This window comes from Carettochelys insculpta, chromosome 9 (assembly GCF_033958435.1).
Source record: "Carettochelys insculpta isolate YL-2023 chromosome 9, ASM3395843v1, whole genome shotgun sequence".
In the NCBI taxonomy this organism is placed as follows: Eukaryota; Metazoa; Chordata; order Testudines; family Carettochelyidae; genus Carettochelys; species Carettochelys insculpta.
This window is the reverse complement of record NC_134145.1, coordinates 33870356-33886934: the sequence shown is the minus strand read 5'-3', so window position 1 is coordinate 33886934 and position 16579 is coordinate 33870356. Positions and strand designations below refer to the sequence as shown.

The following is a 16579-nucleotide window of genomic DNA, read 5'->3' as shown; positions in this document are numbered from 1 at the left end:
GTTGGTCTCTGGGTATTCGTCTGGCCTGTTTGATTTTTATTTTTACAATACTTTGTGTGAATTTGGGGTTTAATTCACATTTCTGTTTCAATTAAATATGATGATTGTCACTCAATCTTTTTTAACGCTAGGTGTATTTGCTTAGGTCAGCAAATCTGATATGAATTTTGTGTGAGGTGGAATGGGGATATCAATTTAGATAAATAGTGTAGTCCAATAAATGTATAAATTTAGTATTTCTTAGAGTGATGATTGGCATATCATATGCTCTTCATAATAACTGTGCGACACTCTACTTCTCTAATTTTACAATTGCCACTTTTAAAATCCTGAAACTTTAAATGTACGATAAACCTGCACTTGTTGTGGACCCTGCACGAAAGCAGCCCTGAAACTCCACTACATTAGGGATCTGCAACCGAAATAGCTAGAAGTCATATTTTTTCAATTACAACTTCAATCCTTCAAAAGCTGCAATGCTTGTGAATATGAGACATTCCTTAATAAATAACATCAAACCGTGCTTTTTAATCACCCTATTTTAATGAAAGCGCACACTGAATTATTTCTACCAGTTAGAAAGTTGAAACCCCCCCTCTCCAAGCTCTACCTGCCTCAGCCCCCAATCTGCCCTCAATCCCCAGGCTTTACCCCTGCCCTTCCCACAACCTCTTCCTCCGTCCCCAGGCTTAAACCCTCTGAACCCCAGCCATCCCTGCGCTGCCCCCAGGCTTAACTCACTTCAGCACACAGTACAGCTGCAGCCTGCTGCTGGTGCCACCTCCACCTTCTTGATGGGCTGCATGGCTCTGGCAGGGGCAGGTTTGACCGTCCCTCCCCCTCCTCTCCCGCCGGCTGACTTCCAGCCACATGGGGCGGCTCCCTGTGCAGCCGGCTTTCACTCCCGGGCTCCCTGCTGCTCCGACTGCTGAGCGGCTCTGGAGCTGCCACCACTTACGCAGAATTTATTTTTAAATCAGTAAATTTCCTTTAAACGGTGCCGCAAGAGGAGTCAGCAGCGGCAGGGCTTGGAGCCATACAGGGCTGTTTAAAGAGCCGCTTGTGACTCCGGAGCCGCAGGTTGCTGACCCCTGGTTTAAGTGATGGTTGGTAGCATTAGCTGGTGTTTTGTTAATTCACGGGCAGCACGGCTTTGAACAAGCCCCCAGTTGCATGGTGGAGGAGGATGGGGCTGAGCTCCTGCCTCATGTGCTGATGAAAATCAGTGCACATGCTGCTCTTGGCACCCTTGCCCTGGAGTTGCTGATGCCTGCTTTATAGTTGTACAAGATTTCATGTCTTCTGCTATCATGAGTTGGAACGCTGGGCTTTCTCAGGGGAACTGTAAGCAGTCGGCATCCAGACAGCTCCCTGTACAATGTGCTACTTTAAAACATGTTTAAGAGGTAGAGCACTACCTCTCAAAGAGATTTTAAAAAGCAACAAGCCCAGGATCATCTCCACTGGTGCTAGTGCCCTGTGTAGCTCCACACTGGCATTTCCCGTTACCCTTCAAGGGGAACAGCCACTCACTGAAGGTGGTGGGCGGGGAGAAGCTGTGGGAGGTCCAGGTTGCCAGCTTTCCATGCCTGGATGCCATTTGTTGCAATGGTTTCTGGTCCAGGAAACTTGGCAAACCTGGAGCATCAGAACAGCAGGTGAGAGATGCAAGTAGCACAAACGAGGGCTGGGGGACCAGAGGGTAGCTGGTGAGAAGTGCCACTTTGAAAGGAAAAGTGTGCTTCCGTCCAGCTGCCGGCTGAACAGATGCCCTCTGCTCCTCTGGAGTCCTCCAGTCTGTGCTCTCATACCACTTCCGCCCCTGCTGACTGCGAACTGGATGCAGCCCCCAGGGGAGGCAGGCAGAATTGGCTGAGGGATGGATGAGGGCTGCCAGAGCGAGTGCTGCCTGGCAGCCATCTCCAGGCAGATTCAGCACACGGCACCACTAAATTTGGGGCACCAGCTTGATGACCCAAATGTAGTGGTGCCCTACACAGCTGTGTATGATGCATATGCCTAGGGATGGCTCTGAACGGGCTGATGCTCCATAAAAGCATCCTATGCACAGTGTCAGCAGCTCCTCCATTAAAGCTGAAAAGGGGCATTTTTGGTTTAGTGCTGCAGGAAGGCAGAGATAAGCATGTGGTACTGGAACACAGGCACTCCGTCAAAACCTGTAACGGATCTGGAGTGTCAGCAATTTTGGAGGGAGCCCTTTCGCCACTGACTCCTCTTGCGGCTCTGGAGGCAGCCGCCGCTTAAAGGAAATTTATTGATTTTAAAACTAAATTCTGTGTAAGGAGTGGCAGCTCTGGAGCTGCTCAGAAGTTGGGGCAGCAGGAAGCCTGTGAGTGAAAGCTAGCTGGGCAGGGAGCCGGCCCATGTGGCCAGAAGTCAGTTGGCAGGAGAGGAGGGGAAGGGGCCAGAGCAGCGCAGCCCATCAAGAAGGCAGAGGTGGCAGCAGGGAGCAGCGGGGGAGGCCGTGGCCAAACTGCACTGAGGTGAGTTAAGTCTAGTGGTGAGGGGAGAGGTTGGGAAGGAAGGAGGTTGGAGCTCAGAGGTGTTAAGTTCAGGGGTGGGGGGAAGTTGTGGGATGGGTTGGTAAAGCCTGGGGATTGGGGGTGGATTTGGGGGCTGAGGTGGATAAAGCCTGGAGAGGTGGGTAACTTAACTTTCTAACTGGTAGAAATAATTATCTGTGTGCTGTTCTTACAACTAGGGTGATTAAAAAATGCAGTGTGATTAAGGGCTGTCTCATATTCTCATGCACTGCGTTCCTTGAAGGACTGATTTCATAACTGAATTTGAAAAAATGGCTCTTCTCGGGATTTTGGTTGCATGCCCCTGACCTAAACAGTAAAGCTCTGCTTCTTAATTTATTTATTAATGAAGGTGTTGTAAGAAGGACTGTTACTGACTTTAAAAAATTATCATCAGGTCTTGGCCTGTACGTAGCGGTCAAAAGGTCAAATCTCAGCACTTTGTTTCAGAAAGGTAGCTGATCCCTGCTATAGAATCTCATTGCCTTTTTGTTTTTCCTACATAGATGTATTTAGGAATCTGGGATAATCTACAAGGTGTCATAAAATGCCAGATGGAAGACACTGTTCATTTTGATCTTGGAACTGAACTAGAACCAAGAAAAGAAATAGTTCTGTTTGATAAACCAACTAGAGGAACTACTGTTCAGAAATTCAAAGAAATGGTATATGGTCTTTTTAAGGTAAGTATATGTCAAAGAAGAGAAAATAAGCATAGATGCTGATTCTCACAATGTTTTTATTTAATTTTTTCCTGACTCTTTTTTTGTATGTTTGTTTTTTCATCAGGAAGGCTACATCAACACTTGCCCCCTTCTTCGAATGGGGACATGATAATCAGGGTGATGGGAGATTACTCATGAAGCACTGTGATGCATATGCAGCACTTTATTAGGCAAATTCCCCCCCTGGCATGCCCCTTTGGGGAAGCACTTCAAAGTTGCCGTGCGGGAGAATTAGCCTACTCACAGCACTTCATTAGTAATCTTCCATCAGCCTGATTACCATGCCCCCGTTCAAAGAAGGGAGCAAGGGTAGACGTAGCTGAAGAGTACATAAATTAAACACAAGGTCAAAACTTCTTCTTCGAGTGTCCCCGTGGGTGCTCCACATTAGGTGTCGGGCTCGCCCGGCGCCGCAGATCGGATCTTCCAAGCAGTTTCTGCTGGACCGCGCATGCGCCGGTGCGCGCCACTCCCCCGCGCTCCCCGCCACGTGCGCGATCTGGTCCCCGCCAGTTCCTCTTAACCGCCGTCGGCTGCAGACGGAATCCGAACTAGGCTAAGGCCAAGTAGCGTATTCAACGACTTTATCTGTTTTTCTTTAAAGTTTTTCAAGTACTTAGGCTACTGCAAGTTAGCCGGTTGTTATTTTTGCAAAAAAACAAAAGCAACAAACAAACTACAAGCGGGACAGCTTCAATCCAGTCCCAGTAACAAGAGCCGGAGGCCAGGAGCATCGGGCCATCAGCCCTCCTGCTGAGGCAGGCCATCGGACGGGGAAAACAGCACAGGGAAGGTGCTAAGTACCCGCTTAACAACTGAAAGACTCACCAACAATGTCCTCTTCAGGCTTTAAAAAAAAATGTGAGTCCTGCCGAGAGGCGATTAAGGAGAGACAGGGAGATGCGGCTTAAAATGCTGCTTTTGATAAGGCCCTCCAGCCAGACGTGCCGGAGCGGCCGCAGCAGGAGGGACCCTCCGGGGCCCATAAAAGGAAAGCTGCCTCCCTCACTCCATCAGCGCAGAAACGGAGGAAAGTCTCCCCAACCCGATCCCTGCCGGCAGCAACAGCGAGCGGGACGGGAGGAGCACACAGCCCCCAGCCGCAGCAACAGCTGATGGGCGGCGGCAGGGAGAGCCACGTGGAAGCGGCTCAGCCTCCGATGATCAGCCAGCCGCCCGGCACCGCAAGCAGGGCAGCGGCTTAAAACTGCTTTTCATAAGGCCCTCCAGCCAGACGTGCCGGAGCGGCCGCAGCAGGAGGGACCCTGCGGGGCCCATAAAAGGAAAGCTGCCAAAAACGGAGGAAAGCCTCCCCAGCCCGATCCCTGCCGGCAACAATTGCGAGCGGGACGGGAGGAGCGAGCAGCCCCCAGCCGCAGCAACAGCTGATCGGCGGCGGCACGGAGAGCCACGTGGAAGCGGCTCAGCCTCCAATAATCAGCCAGCCGCCCGGCACTGCAGGCAGGGCGGCGGCTAAACAAGCGCCGGTACCGGCGGCACCGACCCCCGGGGAACCGGCGGTGCAGAGCGCGCAGGCACGCAGCCTGCAGGCACCGGAGCACACCGCACCTGCGGCACCGCCCTCGAGCGTGCCGAGCTCGGTGCGCACGGGGCCGGGATCCCCTGTACGTCAGGGGGCGGAGTTACCTCCTCAAGGGAGGGGGAAGGCTGCACACAAGAGGAGGCATTGCAGCCCCTCTCCGCACAGGGCTGTGGAGTTGCTTTCTCACAGCCCTCCGCTTATGTTACAGACTCCAACCAGAAGGTAGGGGTCCCCCCTAGCCTACCCGGAGCCCCCTTCTCCATTTTTTGCAACCAGCCTCACCCTGGCTGGGACCACCTTCACCCTTCCTGGGGTTTGAACTGCTGGACTATTATGCAAAATCGCTCTCTCCAGCCCTCCCCCAGACGCAGAGGGTAGGCACCAAGGGAGTGGTCTAGGTCACCTTCCCAAGAACAGTGCCTATACTGCCATGGTCGCCCCTACCACGCGGGGCATAGACACCATCGGCTATCTACCAGGGAAAGATCCCCACAAACGATCTCGTACCCCCGAGGGCAATTGCGACCGGGGACAGAGACTCAAGCATCTCAGGGGGGACTGGTTATGGAACCCCGAGATTTTCCTTCGCAAACCTCTAGTGAGAGGGTGTACCATCACCAGCAGGAACCGGAAGGGTCCACAGAGACGTATCCCAGTGGTTCCTCGCTCTCCTCCCCGGATGAGGCTACGGCCCCGGGGGACGTCCATCCTCCGGACGATCTCAAACAGTTCCAAGAGCTGTTTTACGAGGGTGGCCTTCACGCAAGGCATCCAGACAGCTAAGGTGCAAGAGAAACACCATAAGCTCCTCAAAAATCTGAGACCTCCGGCCTCCTCCAAAATAGCAATACCGCTTAATGACGCAATCTTGGAGTCTGCCACTATGATATGGCAGACTCCTGCGACTATTCCGCCTGTCCACAAGTGAGCGAGGAAAAAAAAAAAAACTTCGTGCCGACAAAGGGCACGGAGTTCCTGTTCAGCCACCCACAACCAAATTCCTTGATGGTGGAGTCGTCGCAATGTGGGGGAACAGACAAACATGCCAAAAAGCTAGAGCTGTTGGGCAGAAAGGTCTACTCCTCCTCCACTCTACTGTTGCGAATGGCAAATTACGCAGCGCATCTAGCGAACCATAATTTCGATAACCACGTTAGGTTAACCTCCCTCATGGACTCGCTTCCAGAGGGCAAGAAACCAGTGCTCAAGGCCATCATGCAAGAAGGCTACGCGGCCTCGAGGACGGGAGTTCAGATCGCCCTGGATGTTGCGGACTCAGCAACAGCGTCCCCAGTACCACAGGGGTTACGAGCAAGGGCGACATCAACAGCACCAGCAGTACAGAACTCCCAGGCGTCGTTCCCAACACAGCCGTGCGTCCTCGGGGCAGGGCCAAAGGCCACAAGTTTGACACACAGATCCAGGGCTGCGCCATCACTACCGTCGCAAGGTCATCCGAAGTGGTTATTCCACCATCGCCTCCGACCATTCTATAACCAGTGGCGAAGGATCACCACAGACAAATGGGTGCTGGAGATCATAGCCACGGGGTACGCCATCCCCTTCCAGTCGCTCCCACCACCATGACCTCCACCCAGGCCCCACCTCCAGGAGGCCTCCCACGTGGCGAGGCTCAAGCAGGAGGTAGACCATCTCATGCTCATAGGGGCAGTGGAAAGAGTGCCGGAGCAACTGCAAGGGAGAGGGTTCTACTCCAGGTACTTCCTCACGGGGAAAAAGACAGGAGGCGGGAGGTCCATCTTAGATTTTCGAGGCCTCAACCGGTACCTGCGCAAGCAACACTTTCGGATGATCACAATCGCCTCCATCCTTACGGCACTAGACGATGGAGATTGGTTCGCAGCCCTCGACTTATAAGACGCATATTTTCACATAACTATTCATCCGGCTCACCTACGATTCCTCTGGTTTCTCATGGTAGGCAAAGAACATTTTCAATACAAGATCCTACCGTTGGCCTCTCCTCGGTCCCCAGAGTCTTCACCAAGCCCTTGGCAGTGGTGTCAGCCTACCTGCACAGACAGGGGGTATTTATATTCCAGTATCCGGATGACTGCCTACTCAAAGGGGCCTCAAAGGAGGAGGTACTACGCATAATATGCGTCACAACAGGCACGTTCTCTCGCTCGGCCTGGTTATCAATCTGACAAAATCAAAGATAGACCCCACGCAGGACATAGAGTTCGTAGGGGCACGCATAAATTCTATTACAGCGAGGGCGTATCTACCAGAGACTCCCTTTCGGGCCGTTGGCTCCCTCGTGCAAGTCTTCACCTTCAGCCCTACGGTGCTGGTTCTGACGTGCTTACAGCTGCTGGGCCACATGGCAGCAGCAGCGTTCGTACAACAGAACGCCAGGTTACACATGCGCAGCATGCAGCACTGGCTGGCGAGCGTATACGACCCGGCAGCACACACTGTTCACAGGGTGGCGTCGCTCACAACAGAGGTGCGCAAATCCCTGCAATGGTGGGTAAACCCTGAGAACCTGCTAACAGGGGTACCCTTCCACCAACCACACATATTGGTTTTTCTTACTACAGACGCCTCCCTCATAGGGTGGGGAGCACACATGGGCGAAGAGGTGACGCAAGGGCTGTGGTCCTCCACGGAGCAGTCACTGCACACAAATATACTGGAGCTCAGAGCAGTGTTCAACGCCTGCAGACACTTTCGAGACCATATAAAAGGCAAAGTAGTCGGGATCAGTATAGACAATACCTCCACCATGTTTTATATGAATCGGCAAGGAGGAACTCGGTCCCGTGCCTTATGTGCAGAAGCAGTCTGGTCGTGAAACTGCTGCATCGCCAACAATATAACCCTGGAAGCCTCGTACTTCCCAGGCGTTCACAATGTGAAGGCAGACCAGCTGAGCAGGCGTTTCGCACTCACGCACGAGTGGCAGATCCGTCCCGATCTGCTGCAACCGATTTTTCATGCATGGGGTTTTTCCCCAGATAGACCTGTTTGCTACTCAGCACAACAAGAAGTGCCCACGAGTCTGCTCCAGGGCAGGACTGGGACGGGGGTCCCTGAGGGACGCCTTCGCGATCTCTTGGAGGGGCCCCCTGCTTTACGCTTTCCCTCCCACAGTGCTCATCCACAAGGTGTTGCAGAAAGCCAGGAGGGAAGGAGCCTGAATGATCCCGATAGTCCCAACGTGGGATCAACAGCAATGGTTCCCCCTACTCCTGCGCATGTCGGACCGGCCACCGATGCCCCTTCCGGTGGCGCCGGATCTGCTCACGCAAGCCCAGGGGTCCATAGTGCATCCGCACCCCCAAGGCCTGCGACTACAAACATGGTTAATCCATGGCTCAGCTCCCTAGAGAGCACATGTATGGAGGAAGTGCAGCAAGTCCTAGAAAGTAGCAGGAGGACTTCCACCAGGAAGACCTACAAGCAGAAATGGACTCGCTTTACGGCATGGTGTTCTACCAAACAGGTAGCCCCCCTTTCTGTGCCTATGGCTGTGATATTAGAGTATTTACTGGACCTCAAGAGAGGAGGACTCTTGCTATCCTCGTTTAAGGTCCACCTTGCCGCCGTTTTGGCATTCAGACACGGAGAGACAGGGCACACGGTGTTCGCCCATCCCATGGTTACCAGGTTCCTTAAAGGGCTGGTAAACCTATACCCCCCCCTCGGAAACCGCTTCCACCTTCGTGGAACTTGGACCTGGTGCTTAATGCGAAAAGGGGACCACCGTTCGAGCCTTTGGCCACGGTTTCCCTCTGCCTCCTTATGATAAAGACGACCTCTCTTCTCGCAATCACGTCAGCTCGCAGGGTGAGCGAGCTTGCGGCAGTTATGGCAACGCCACCCTGCGCTGTTTTTTCCAAGGAGGCGGTAACCATACGGCTGCATCCAGCCTTTGTTCCTAAAGTTTCTTCTGAGTTTCATACTAACGAACCTATTGTTTACCCTCGTTTTATCCAAAGCCTCATAACTCTGAGAAAGACGCGCGCCTACACCTCCTGGACGTGAGGAGGCGCTAGCTTTCTATATAGACAGGACCAAGTCCTTCCAAAGAATGGATAGACTCCTAGTCTCTATCGCTCCCAAATCAAAAGGAGAATGTCTCTCTTCGCAGAGAATCTCGAAGCACATCGTATCTTGCATTAAAAAGTGCTACAAACTCAAAAAGACTCCTTTCCTGGCCATGCCCAGGGCTCATTCCACTAGGGCGGTGGCAGCATCAACAGCCCTTTTTCAAGGGCGTTGCGCTAAAAGACATTTGCAGAGTGGCGACCTGGTCATCCTGTGACACCTTCGCCAAACATTACGCCCTTCACAGGGTATTCCAAGAGGATACCCGTCTCTCGACAGCGGTCCTCTCGGGGAAAAGCTGCACATACTCCGATTACCCACCTCCTATCTTGGGTTACTGCTGGGTAGTCACCTAATGTGGAGCACCCACGGGGACACTCGAAGAAGAAAGAAAGGTTACTCACCGTAGTAATGGTGGTTCTTCAAGATGTGTCCCCGTGGGTGCTCCACTACCCGCCCATCCTCCCCGCTTCGGATCTCTGTTTAGTGTTTTGCAGGAGCATCCGAGGCGGTTGGTCAAGGAACTGGCGGGGACCGGATCGCGCACGTGGCCGGGAGCGCGCGGGGGAGTGGCGCGCACCGGCGCATGCGCAGTCCAGCAGAAACTGCTTGGAAGATCCGATCTGCGGCGCCGGGCGAGCCCGACACCTAATGTGGAGCACCCACGGGGACACATCTCGAAGAACCACCGTTACTACGGTGAGTAACCTTTCTTTTCTAAGCTACAGTTCCACTTACATTAGCAATGAACTTTTATACTAGTTTTGAGAATAATTTTCATATTTGCTTACTTTTAGCTGCTGCCCCCTCCCCCACCGCTGCTGCCCAAAACGGCCAGTTGCTGGGACCAGCGTAGGTGTGTCTGGCTGTGGCATGTCCCTTTGGCAAGCTGCATGTTTCTTCATGTTTCAGGTGCCTGCAATTACAGCCTTTGCAGCTCCCATTGGCTGGTTTCTGGTCTGTGAGGATGATGCTGGGTATGGAGGCAGCCACAGAGACTTCCCCTTCCCCCCAAAAGACACATGTCTGCGCCAAGCAGAGACACATGCCTGCCTTAGCAACTGGCTGCTTTGTTAAGCACATGCAGCTGTGGTAGGCAGAGCTTGCCCGAGGGTCCTGCTGGGCCATGGTGGGCCAGATCCAAATGTTTGGTGTGCTGGTGTTTCTAAGGCCCTGTTCACACTGTGATTCCCATATGGTTTTTCTAGAACTCTCTTAGCATCAATTTTGCTAACAGTTGTAACCGTAGATATAGGTATTTCTTCATCTGTGTTTTTTTTCTGTACCATACTAAAAATGATTCCTGTCCTCCTGAGTAGTCTACAGCTGAGTTTTCACAATGAAGAAGCATTATCCAAGGATATGTTTACATTGAAGGTTTTGGAAATTCTTCCTCTGTTGCTCTATCACATATGCAACTCTAGTAATGGTAGCAGTGGTAGCTGTATGAGTGTTTAGAAACCAAACAGAGCACCTGACAGGTGATCTGTGTCGACTAGTCCTGCTCAGAGCAGGTCTATGAAATATGATGGTAAGAATGTTGGTGCCTGGTTACAGTTGTGCTTTCCCTTATAATTAACACTGGTAGAACTGCGGAGATGCCAGAGTAATTGCAAGAGAATATTAGAAAATGTTCAGTGTAGATAAGGCCTCAGAAATAAAATACAATAAAAATCCCTGTCTGAACTGAAAACAACAAGAAGTCCTGTGGCGCCTCATAGACTAACAGATATTTTGGAGCATAAGCTTTTGTGAGCAAAGACGCATCAGTGGGTCTTTGCTCACAAAAGCTTATGCTCCAAAATATCTGTTAGTCTATGAGGCGCCACAGGACTTCTTGTTGTTCTCGAAGATACAGACTAACATGGCTGCCTCTGTGATACCTGTCTGTCTGTACTGGTCATAGATGGGTGTAACAGTTCTGATTCCAGCAAAGATAGAACTTTCCTATTCAAAAGCACAGAAGTCCTTCTAGTTTGTTAAACCAGCAGAATGAGGGTTGTGACAAAACAAAATATGAAAGTACATGATTTAATTTAGGAGTAGTACTGAATAAGTTTTCAATATCTCTTATGGATGGTTTGAAATTATTATATTCCTTGTACTCGCTCACACTATTGCAAGATGCAAACTTTAATCAGATGATTCGTAGCAAGGCAAGCTCTGGATGTTATTAAATGTTGTTTGAACTCTCAAAACTTATATATCAAATGAAACACAAAATGTCTTTGTTACAAGATACCTGACGTAATTTATTAAAGACTCTCTTACTGAGGACAAGGTGTGAATTCTGAGGACTTCAGAAAGGAAAGTCACATACTTTCAGCGCATCATACATATGAAAGGAACACTCAGTGTAGTCCTACCACTGCATGTGTATCTTTTAGTGAAACCAGTAAAAACAGAGCATGATCATAGATGCTGCTCTTCTATGCTCTTCTGAGAAGAATTGGTAAAATACTTAATTGAATATTAAAACGCAGAACAAGTAACCAGTTTAATAGTTTTTTATAAGAAAAAGGAATATGAAATTAAATGTATATATATATATATATTTGTTATTTCTAGAGAAAGTTGGGTGAACAGGGAAATCTTTCTGAACTGGTTAATCTCATCCTGTCAGTTGCCGATGGAAACAGAGACGGTCGAGTTTCCTTACCAGAAGCAAAGTCAGCATGGGCTCTTCTGCAGCTAAATGAATTTCTGCTAATGGTGATCCTCCAGGATAAAGAACACACTCCAAAACTGATGGGGTTTTGCGGGGATCTCTATGTGATGCAAAGAGTTGAATATACCTCTCTCTATGGAATAAGCCTTCCATGGATCTTAGAATTTTTCATTCCCTCTAGTTTCAGAAGAAGCATGGATCAGTGGTTTACTCCTTCATGGCCTAGAAAGGCAAAAATAGCCATAGGGCTTTTAGAATTTGTGGAAGATATTTTCCATGGACCTTATGGGAATTTTCTTATGTGTGATACCAGTGCCAAAAACTTGGGTTATAATGATAAATACGACTTGAAAATGGTGGATATGAGAAAAATTGTGCCAGAAATTAATTTGAAGGAATTAATTAAAGATCGTCACTGTGAATCAGACTTGGACTGTGTTTATGGTACAGACTGTAGAACTCTATGTGACCGAAATACAATGAAATGTTCCTCAGAAGTAATTCAGCCCAATTTGGCTAAAGTATGCCATTTACTTAAGGACTATCTGCTTCGCGGTGCTCCTTCAGAAATACATGACGAGTTAGAGAAACAACTGTATTCTTGTATTGCCCTTAAAGTCACAGCAAACCAGATGGAAATGGAACATTCTTTAATACTAAACAATTTAAAAACTTTATTGTGGAAGAAAATATCCCATACAAATGATTCTTAGTATTTTTAACCACAGAAGAAAACATTGTTGCCACTATTGGAGGTTTACCACTTATCATCAAATGCATTTTTGAAATAATTTCTTCTTAGTTCAGACTTCATTAACTTTTGTAATTCTTACTCCAGCAAACACTATGACTACAGTGCTTCACAGAGACAAAATGTGCCACTTAACAAATTGTTTGGCTGAAGTTAGCATGAGCCTTGCAGTTAGAATGTTCCATGGTGGAAATCAAGAAGAAAAAACAAAACAAAACACGTGCTTGCCTTCCCCTTGCACTTGGAAGATCTTAAGCTGGAGTCTCCGGTTGTCAGTATTCACTGTGCTACCATACGGACAAATTTAACTCTATTTTTCTAATGCTGGGACTAGCACCATTCATTTGTAAATGTCCATTTAGAATTATTTTTTTCTCAGTAGTGTCACAAATGCTAGCCAAAAGACCCACCGTTATTAGAAATAATGTGCTTGAATCCAAAAGACTCTTTTGAATGAATTGAACATTTTGTGGATGAAGTTCACTAATAATTTAGCATGGCAGAATTTGCACAATGGAGAATTTTTAAATTGTTAAACTCAGAGTGACAATTAAAATTTGAAAACTGGGTATTTTAGTACGATAGTCTGTATATACCTTTTTTACCTCATACTTTCTTACATCTTGAAAGTTGCAACATACACTGAAAGTTCTTAATTAAAGGTCTTGTGTACAGCACACAAAGTCATGCAGGTTGCACTTCCTAAAGTTGGGACTCTCTGGTTTGGAAATATTCCATATCTGGTAGGACCAGGGATGTTCTTGGACCTGAGAGCAAGGGCAAGAGGAGCCAGCCTCCCAACAGCCTTGTGGGAGGCAGCAAGGCTGAGGCTGGCTTGGCAGCATCTCCTGGCAGCCGGAGCTGGAGCAGCGGTGTTCCTGGCAGCTGGGGCCAGAGTGCCAGGTAGCTGGGGCCAGAGGGCCAGCAGGGGATGGCCAGGGATCAGGGGGCATTAATTTCCCCAGCAAAATCTCTCCTTCAGGACCACTGAAGTCCTGAGGGCTCTGGACCAGGGAGGTGCAACCTGTATATTCTGGTATACTATATAACACAATGTTACGCAGGGGGTAACAGGAGCTACAAACCCCGAGTCTTGAAATGTCAGTAAAATATAAGAAAGGTTAAGCAGTAAATTAATATTGAAGCCATGGATTTTATGGGTTAGGTGATTCTAAAAGGGACAGAACTCTAATTGTTCTGGTAGTAGCAGTGTGGTGGCCTTAATAATGGAGGGCCTTGTAGTAAAGGTTTAGAGTCCTTAAATCAAACTAAGTAAGTACAGTAGAGTCTCACGATTCACAAATTTAATGTTTGTGAATTCAGTTATTCACTGGCTGCTTCCCAAGGGCCCCAGGCAGGAGCACCGGCAGCTACCGCTGCCCCCGGGATACCCGCCACACCCTCGTATCTGTGAAAAATGAACATTTGCAAGGGTTTTAAACACAGAACCCTTGCAAATGTTGAGAGCCTTCTATATCTGAAACTATGTTTCTAAACATCAGTCCAGTTTAAATTAATGCTTTGATTTTTTTTTTTTTTTTAAAAAGCTCAGGCTATGTGGCAAGATGAGTCTTGCACTTACTCTTCCTGGTTTATTTTAACAAATGTCTAACGCAGACCTAGGCCCAAACCACATAATAGAATCTAGAGCCTGATCTGGATTTCCCTAAACTTTGGAGGTGTTCAAATACAGAATTTTGTTTCTAGTTGGGCCCTTCTTTGCTGTAAGCACTAAACCAATAATTTATTTATTTGAATTATTCTTCTTGGCATGTACTTGTGTTTTTTAAAAAATATTTGCTGGGCATTATGTTTATTCTTGTTGCTTCAGAGCTGCAGAGTAAATACTGAGGCTTGACTCAGGAAGGAAAGAACTTGTGATCTCATCTTTGCTCCCATTTGTCCACATTCCATTCCCCAATCCTCCCTTCCCTCACCAATTTAAGCCTGCCAATTCTTGACTTTGCTGAGGAGTGGCTCAGGTCACATGACACTTTTAGAGGAGGGAGGGAGAGAGAGAGAGAGAGAGAGTGTGTGTGTGTGTGTGTGTGTAAAGCACCTATGATGACCATGCTTAGTATTCATCCATTACTAACACTTCATGAGCACTTAATTCACTTCTCCTTTTCTGTTCAAGGGTGATGAAGAAAAAACATTTTATTTAAAAAGTATTATTTAAAATGTGTTAATTCTTCTTGCTGCTTTGCAGCTCATTTGTGTTAAACACGTTTCTTAAATTAGTATCTGAACTGAAAAAAATTCTGGTTCATGAAGGCATATGAAGAACATACTTAGGCTTGGTCTACTCTAGAGATCAAAGTTGATCCAAGATACAGTTCTAGCCATGCCATTAGTATAGCTAGAATCGATGTATCAGGATCAGCTTTGTTCCCTGGTGTAGATCAGGGCTCTTCCGGCAATATCCCTCACTCCACACAGCAGCATTTAGTATCAGGCTCAATGGCTGAGCCCAGAGAGCTGAATTTTGCCATGTCTTTACCAATATGGCTAAATTGAACTCTGGCAGATCAATCACAGTGTATCCATCCTGCAGTAAGTATAGACATACCTGTAGAGAATGTATAATCATCTATCTTCCTTCTGTATACACTGTAGGAAGGAAGTATGAAGTCTCTTGTTTTAGGTATTGTTTTGCTTTTTTGTAAACATTCAATTACTGTTTGATTCTTACACAGAGTCTAGCATTCTGCTGTCTACTTAAAGGTGACTCATCTGCCCTCCAGTGGGAGGCACTAATATGTCTGCAACTAGAAAAGAAACCAAGCATTAAGTCTATAATTTTCTTAAGAGGTAAGTCTGAATGTGAATATTATTATGGCTATTGGGCAGTGAAAACTATTGAGCCCAATTTTATGAATATTTTAAATGTTTTTGGATAACTCGAAACTTGTCCACAATGCAGTTTAATGTACATTTTGATGGCTACTGCACTACCTTCCGGAGTTTTCATTTAGAATTTTGTTTACAATAAATCAAAGAAATACTTCCTTTTTTTACAGCAGTATTTATTTATAAACTAACACTGGATGTTTTGGAAGCAACTTTAATTCTTAAAGTGAAAGTTAATCTTAAAATAACTTGATCTCCAGCGTCATTTTGATGAGTATTTTAAATTTGTCTACACTTGCATTTATTTTGGGGAAAAAAGGTTTTCTGAAAAAAAATACAGAGCATTTACATTGCCATGCATGAAAAGTTGAGTTAAAAGGGCTTTTCTCTCAAAATAGTAACTCTAGTTCTGTGAGCAACTTTCATTAACCTCCCCTCTCCAGCGCCCTTCAAGGTCAAAAATGAATGCCTGTGAACAAAGCACAACTATTATCAGCTTATGTGAACACTCAGAATGCTCTATTTCAGAATGCTCTATTTCACAGTGTGAGTGCAATTTTTCAACTTTACTTATTTCCACCTTGGGAACTGCAAAAAAACATGCAGTGTAGACACAGGTTTAGACGAGGAGCAAGGCACTTAAGTGAACCATAGTGAAACACTTTAGCCTTAGTCTAAACTATCAATTGAGTGATGGTCATTGGTTCTTGACTCCACCCACCACCAAAACTTTTGCCTCAGCAAGTGCGAGTGTAAACAGTGCTTTGTTGGAAGTAGTGCTCACAGCCAACACTGCTCATGTGAGCAACAGAAGCATTTTTATGTACTGACAGTATTCATGCAGCCTGCCTTTTAGCCACATTTCCATGTCTCTAAAAGTTGTGTGTTGTGGACAAAGCCTTAGGGTATGTAACTACACAGCTTTTAGTGATATGGCTGTTGATGGAGCACTGCCCCAAACGTCAGAGCATGTGAACATATTTGGTGAGCACTTCTGCTGACAAAATATTCATACCCCTAGCTACAGGGTGTTTCTGCGCTTCATGACAACTTTTTTTGTTCACAGGTGCTTAACATCCCTCCCCCCAACAACAGTATTTTGCCATGGCAGGTACCCTTGAAGTACTGCTTTGTTGGCAGGACTCTTACTACAAAGAAACCAAAGCCTGCTGGTTGGGGATCTAAGTATTTTGTCTGCAAAAGTGCTAACAAATAGCATTCACACAGGCAGACTTTTTACAAGACTGTCAACAGAAGGCTCTGCCTTCACTAAAAGCTGCCAAGTGCACACATACCATCAGAATGAATGCATGAATCTTATTTTGTCCATTGTCAGTGGCAGAAAAATTGTCAAGTTAATGGATATCCTTTTTCTTAATAGTAATGTAATCCAGGAATGAATTCAAGCTTCAGCCCTTCACTGTA

The 16579-nt window shown here is 47.4% G+C and overlaps 1 protein-coding gene across 5 annotated transcripts in view; it reads left to right on the top strand.

Annotated features, from left to right (window-relative positions):
- DIPK1A (divergent protein kinase domain 1A) overlaps positions 1–15140 on the top strand; it is a 63204-nt gene extending 48064 nt beyond the window's left edge. For 4 of the 5 annotated variants that reach the window (XM_075003550.1, XM_075003551.1, XM_075003549.1 and 1 more), the window contains 2 exons: positions 3050–3226; positions 11454–15140. In XM_075003550.1, the coding sequence (XP_074859651.1) occupies positions 3050–3226; positions 11454–12266 (990 nt within the window). In that variant the 3' untranslated portion in view covers positions 12267–15140. The remainder of the gene's footprint in view (positions 1–3049; positions 3227–11453) is intronic. The other variant, XM_075003553.1, reaches the window with a different exon arrangement.
- Positions 15141–16579: the final 1439 nt, after the last annotated feature.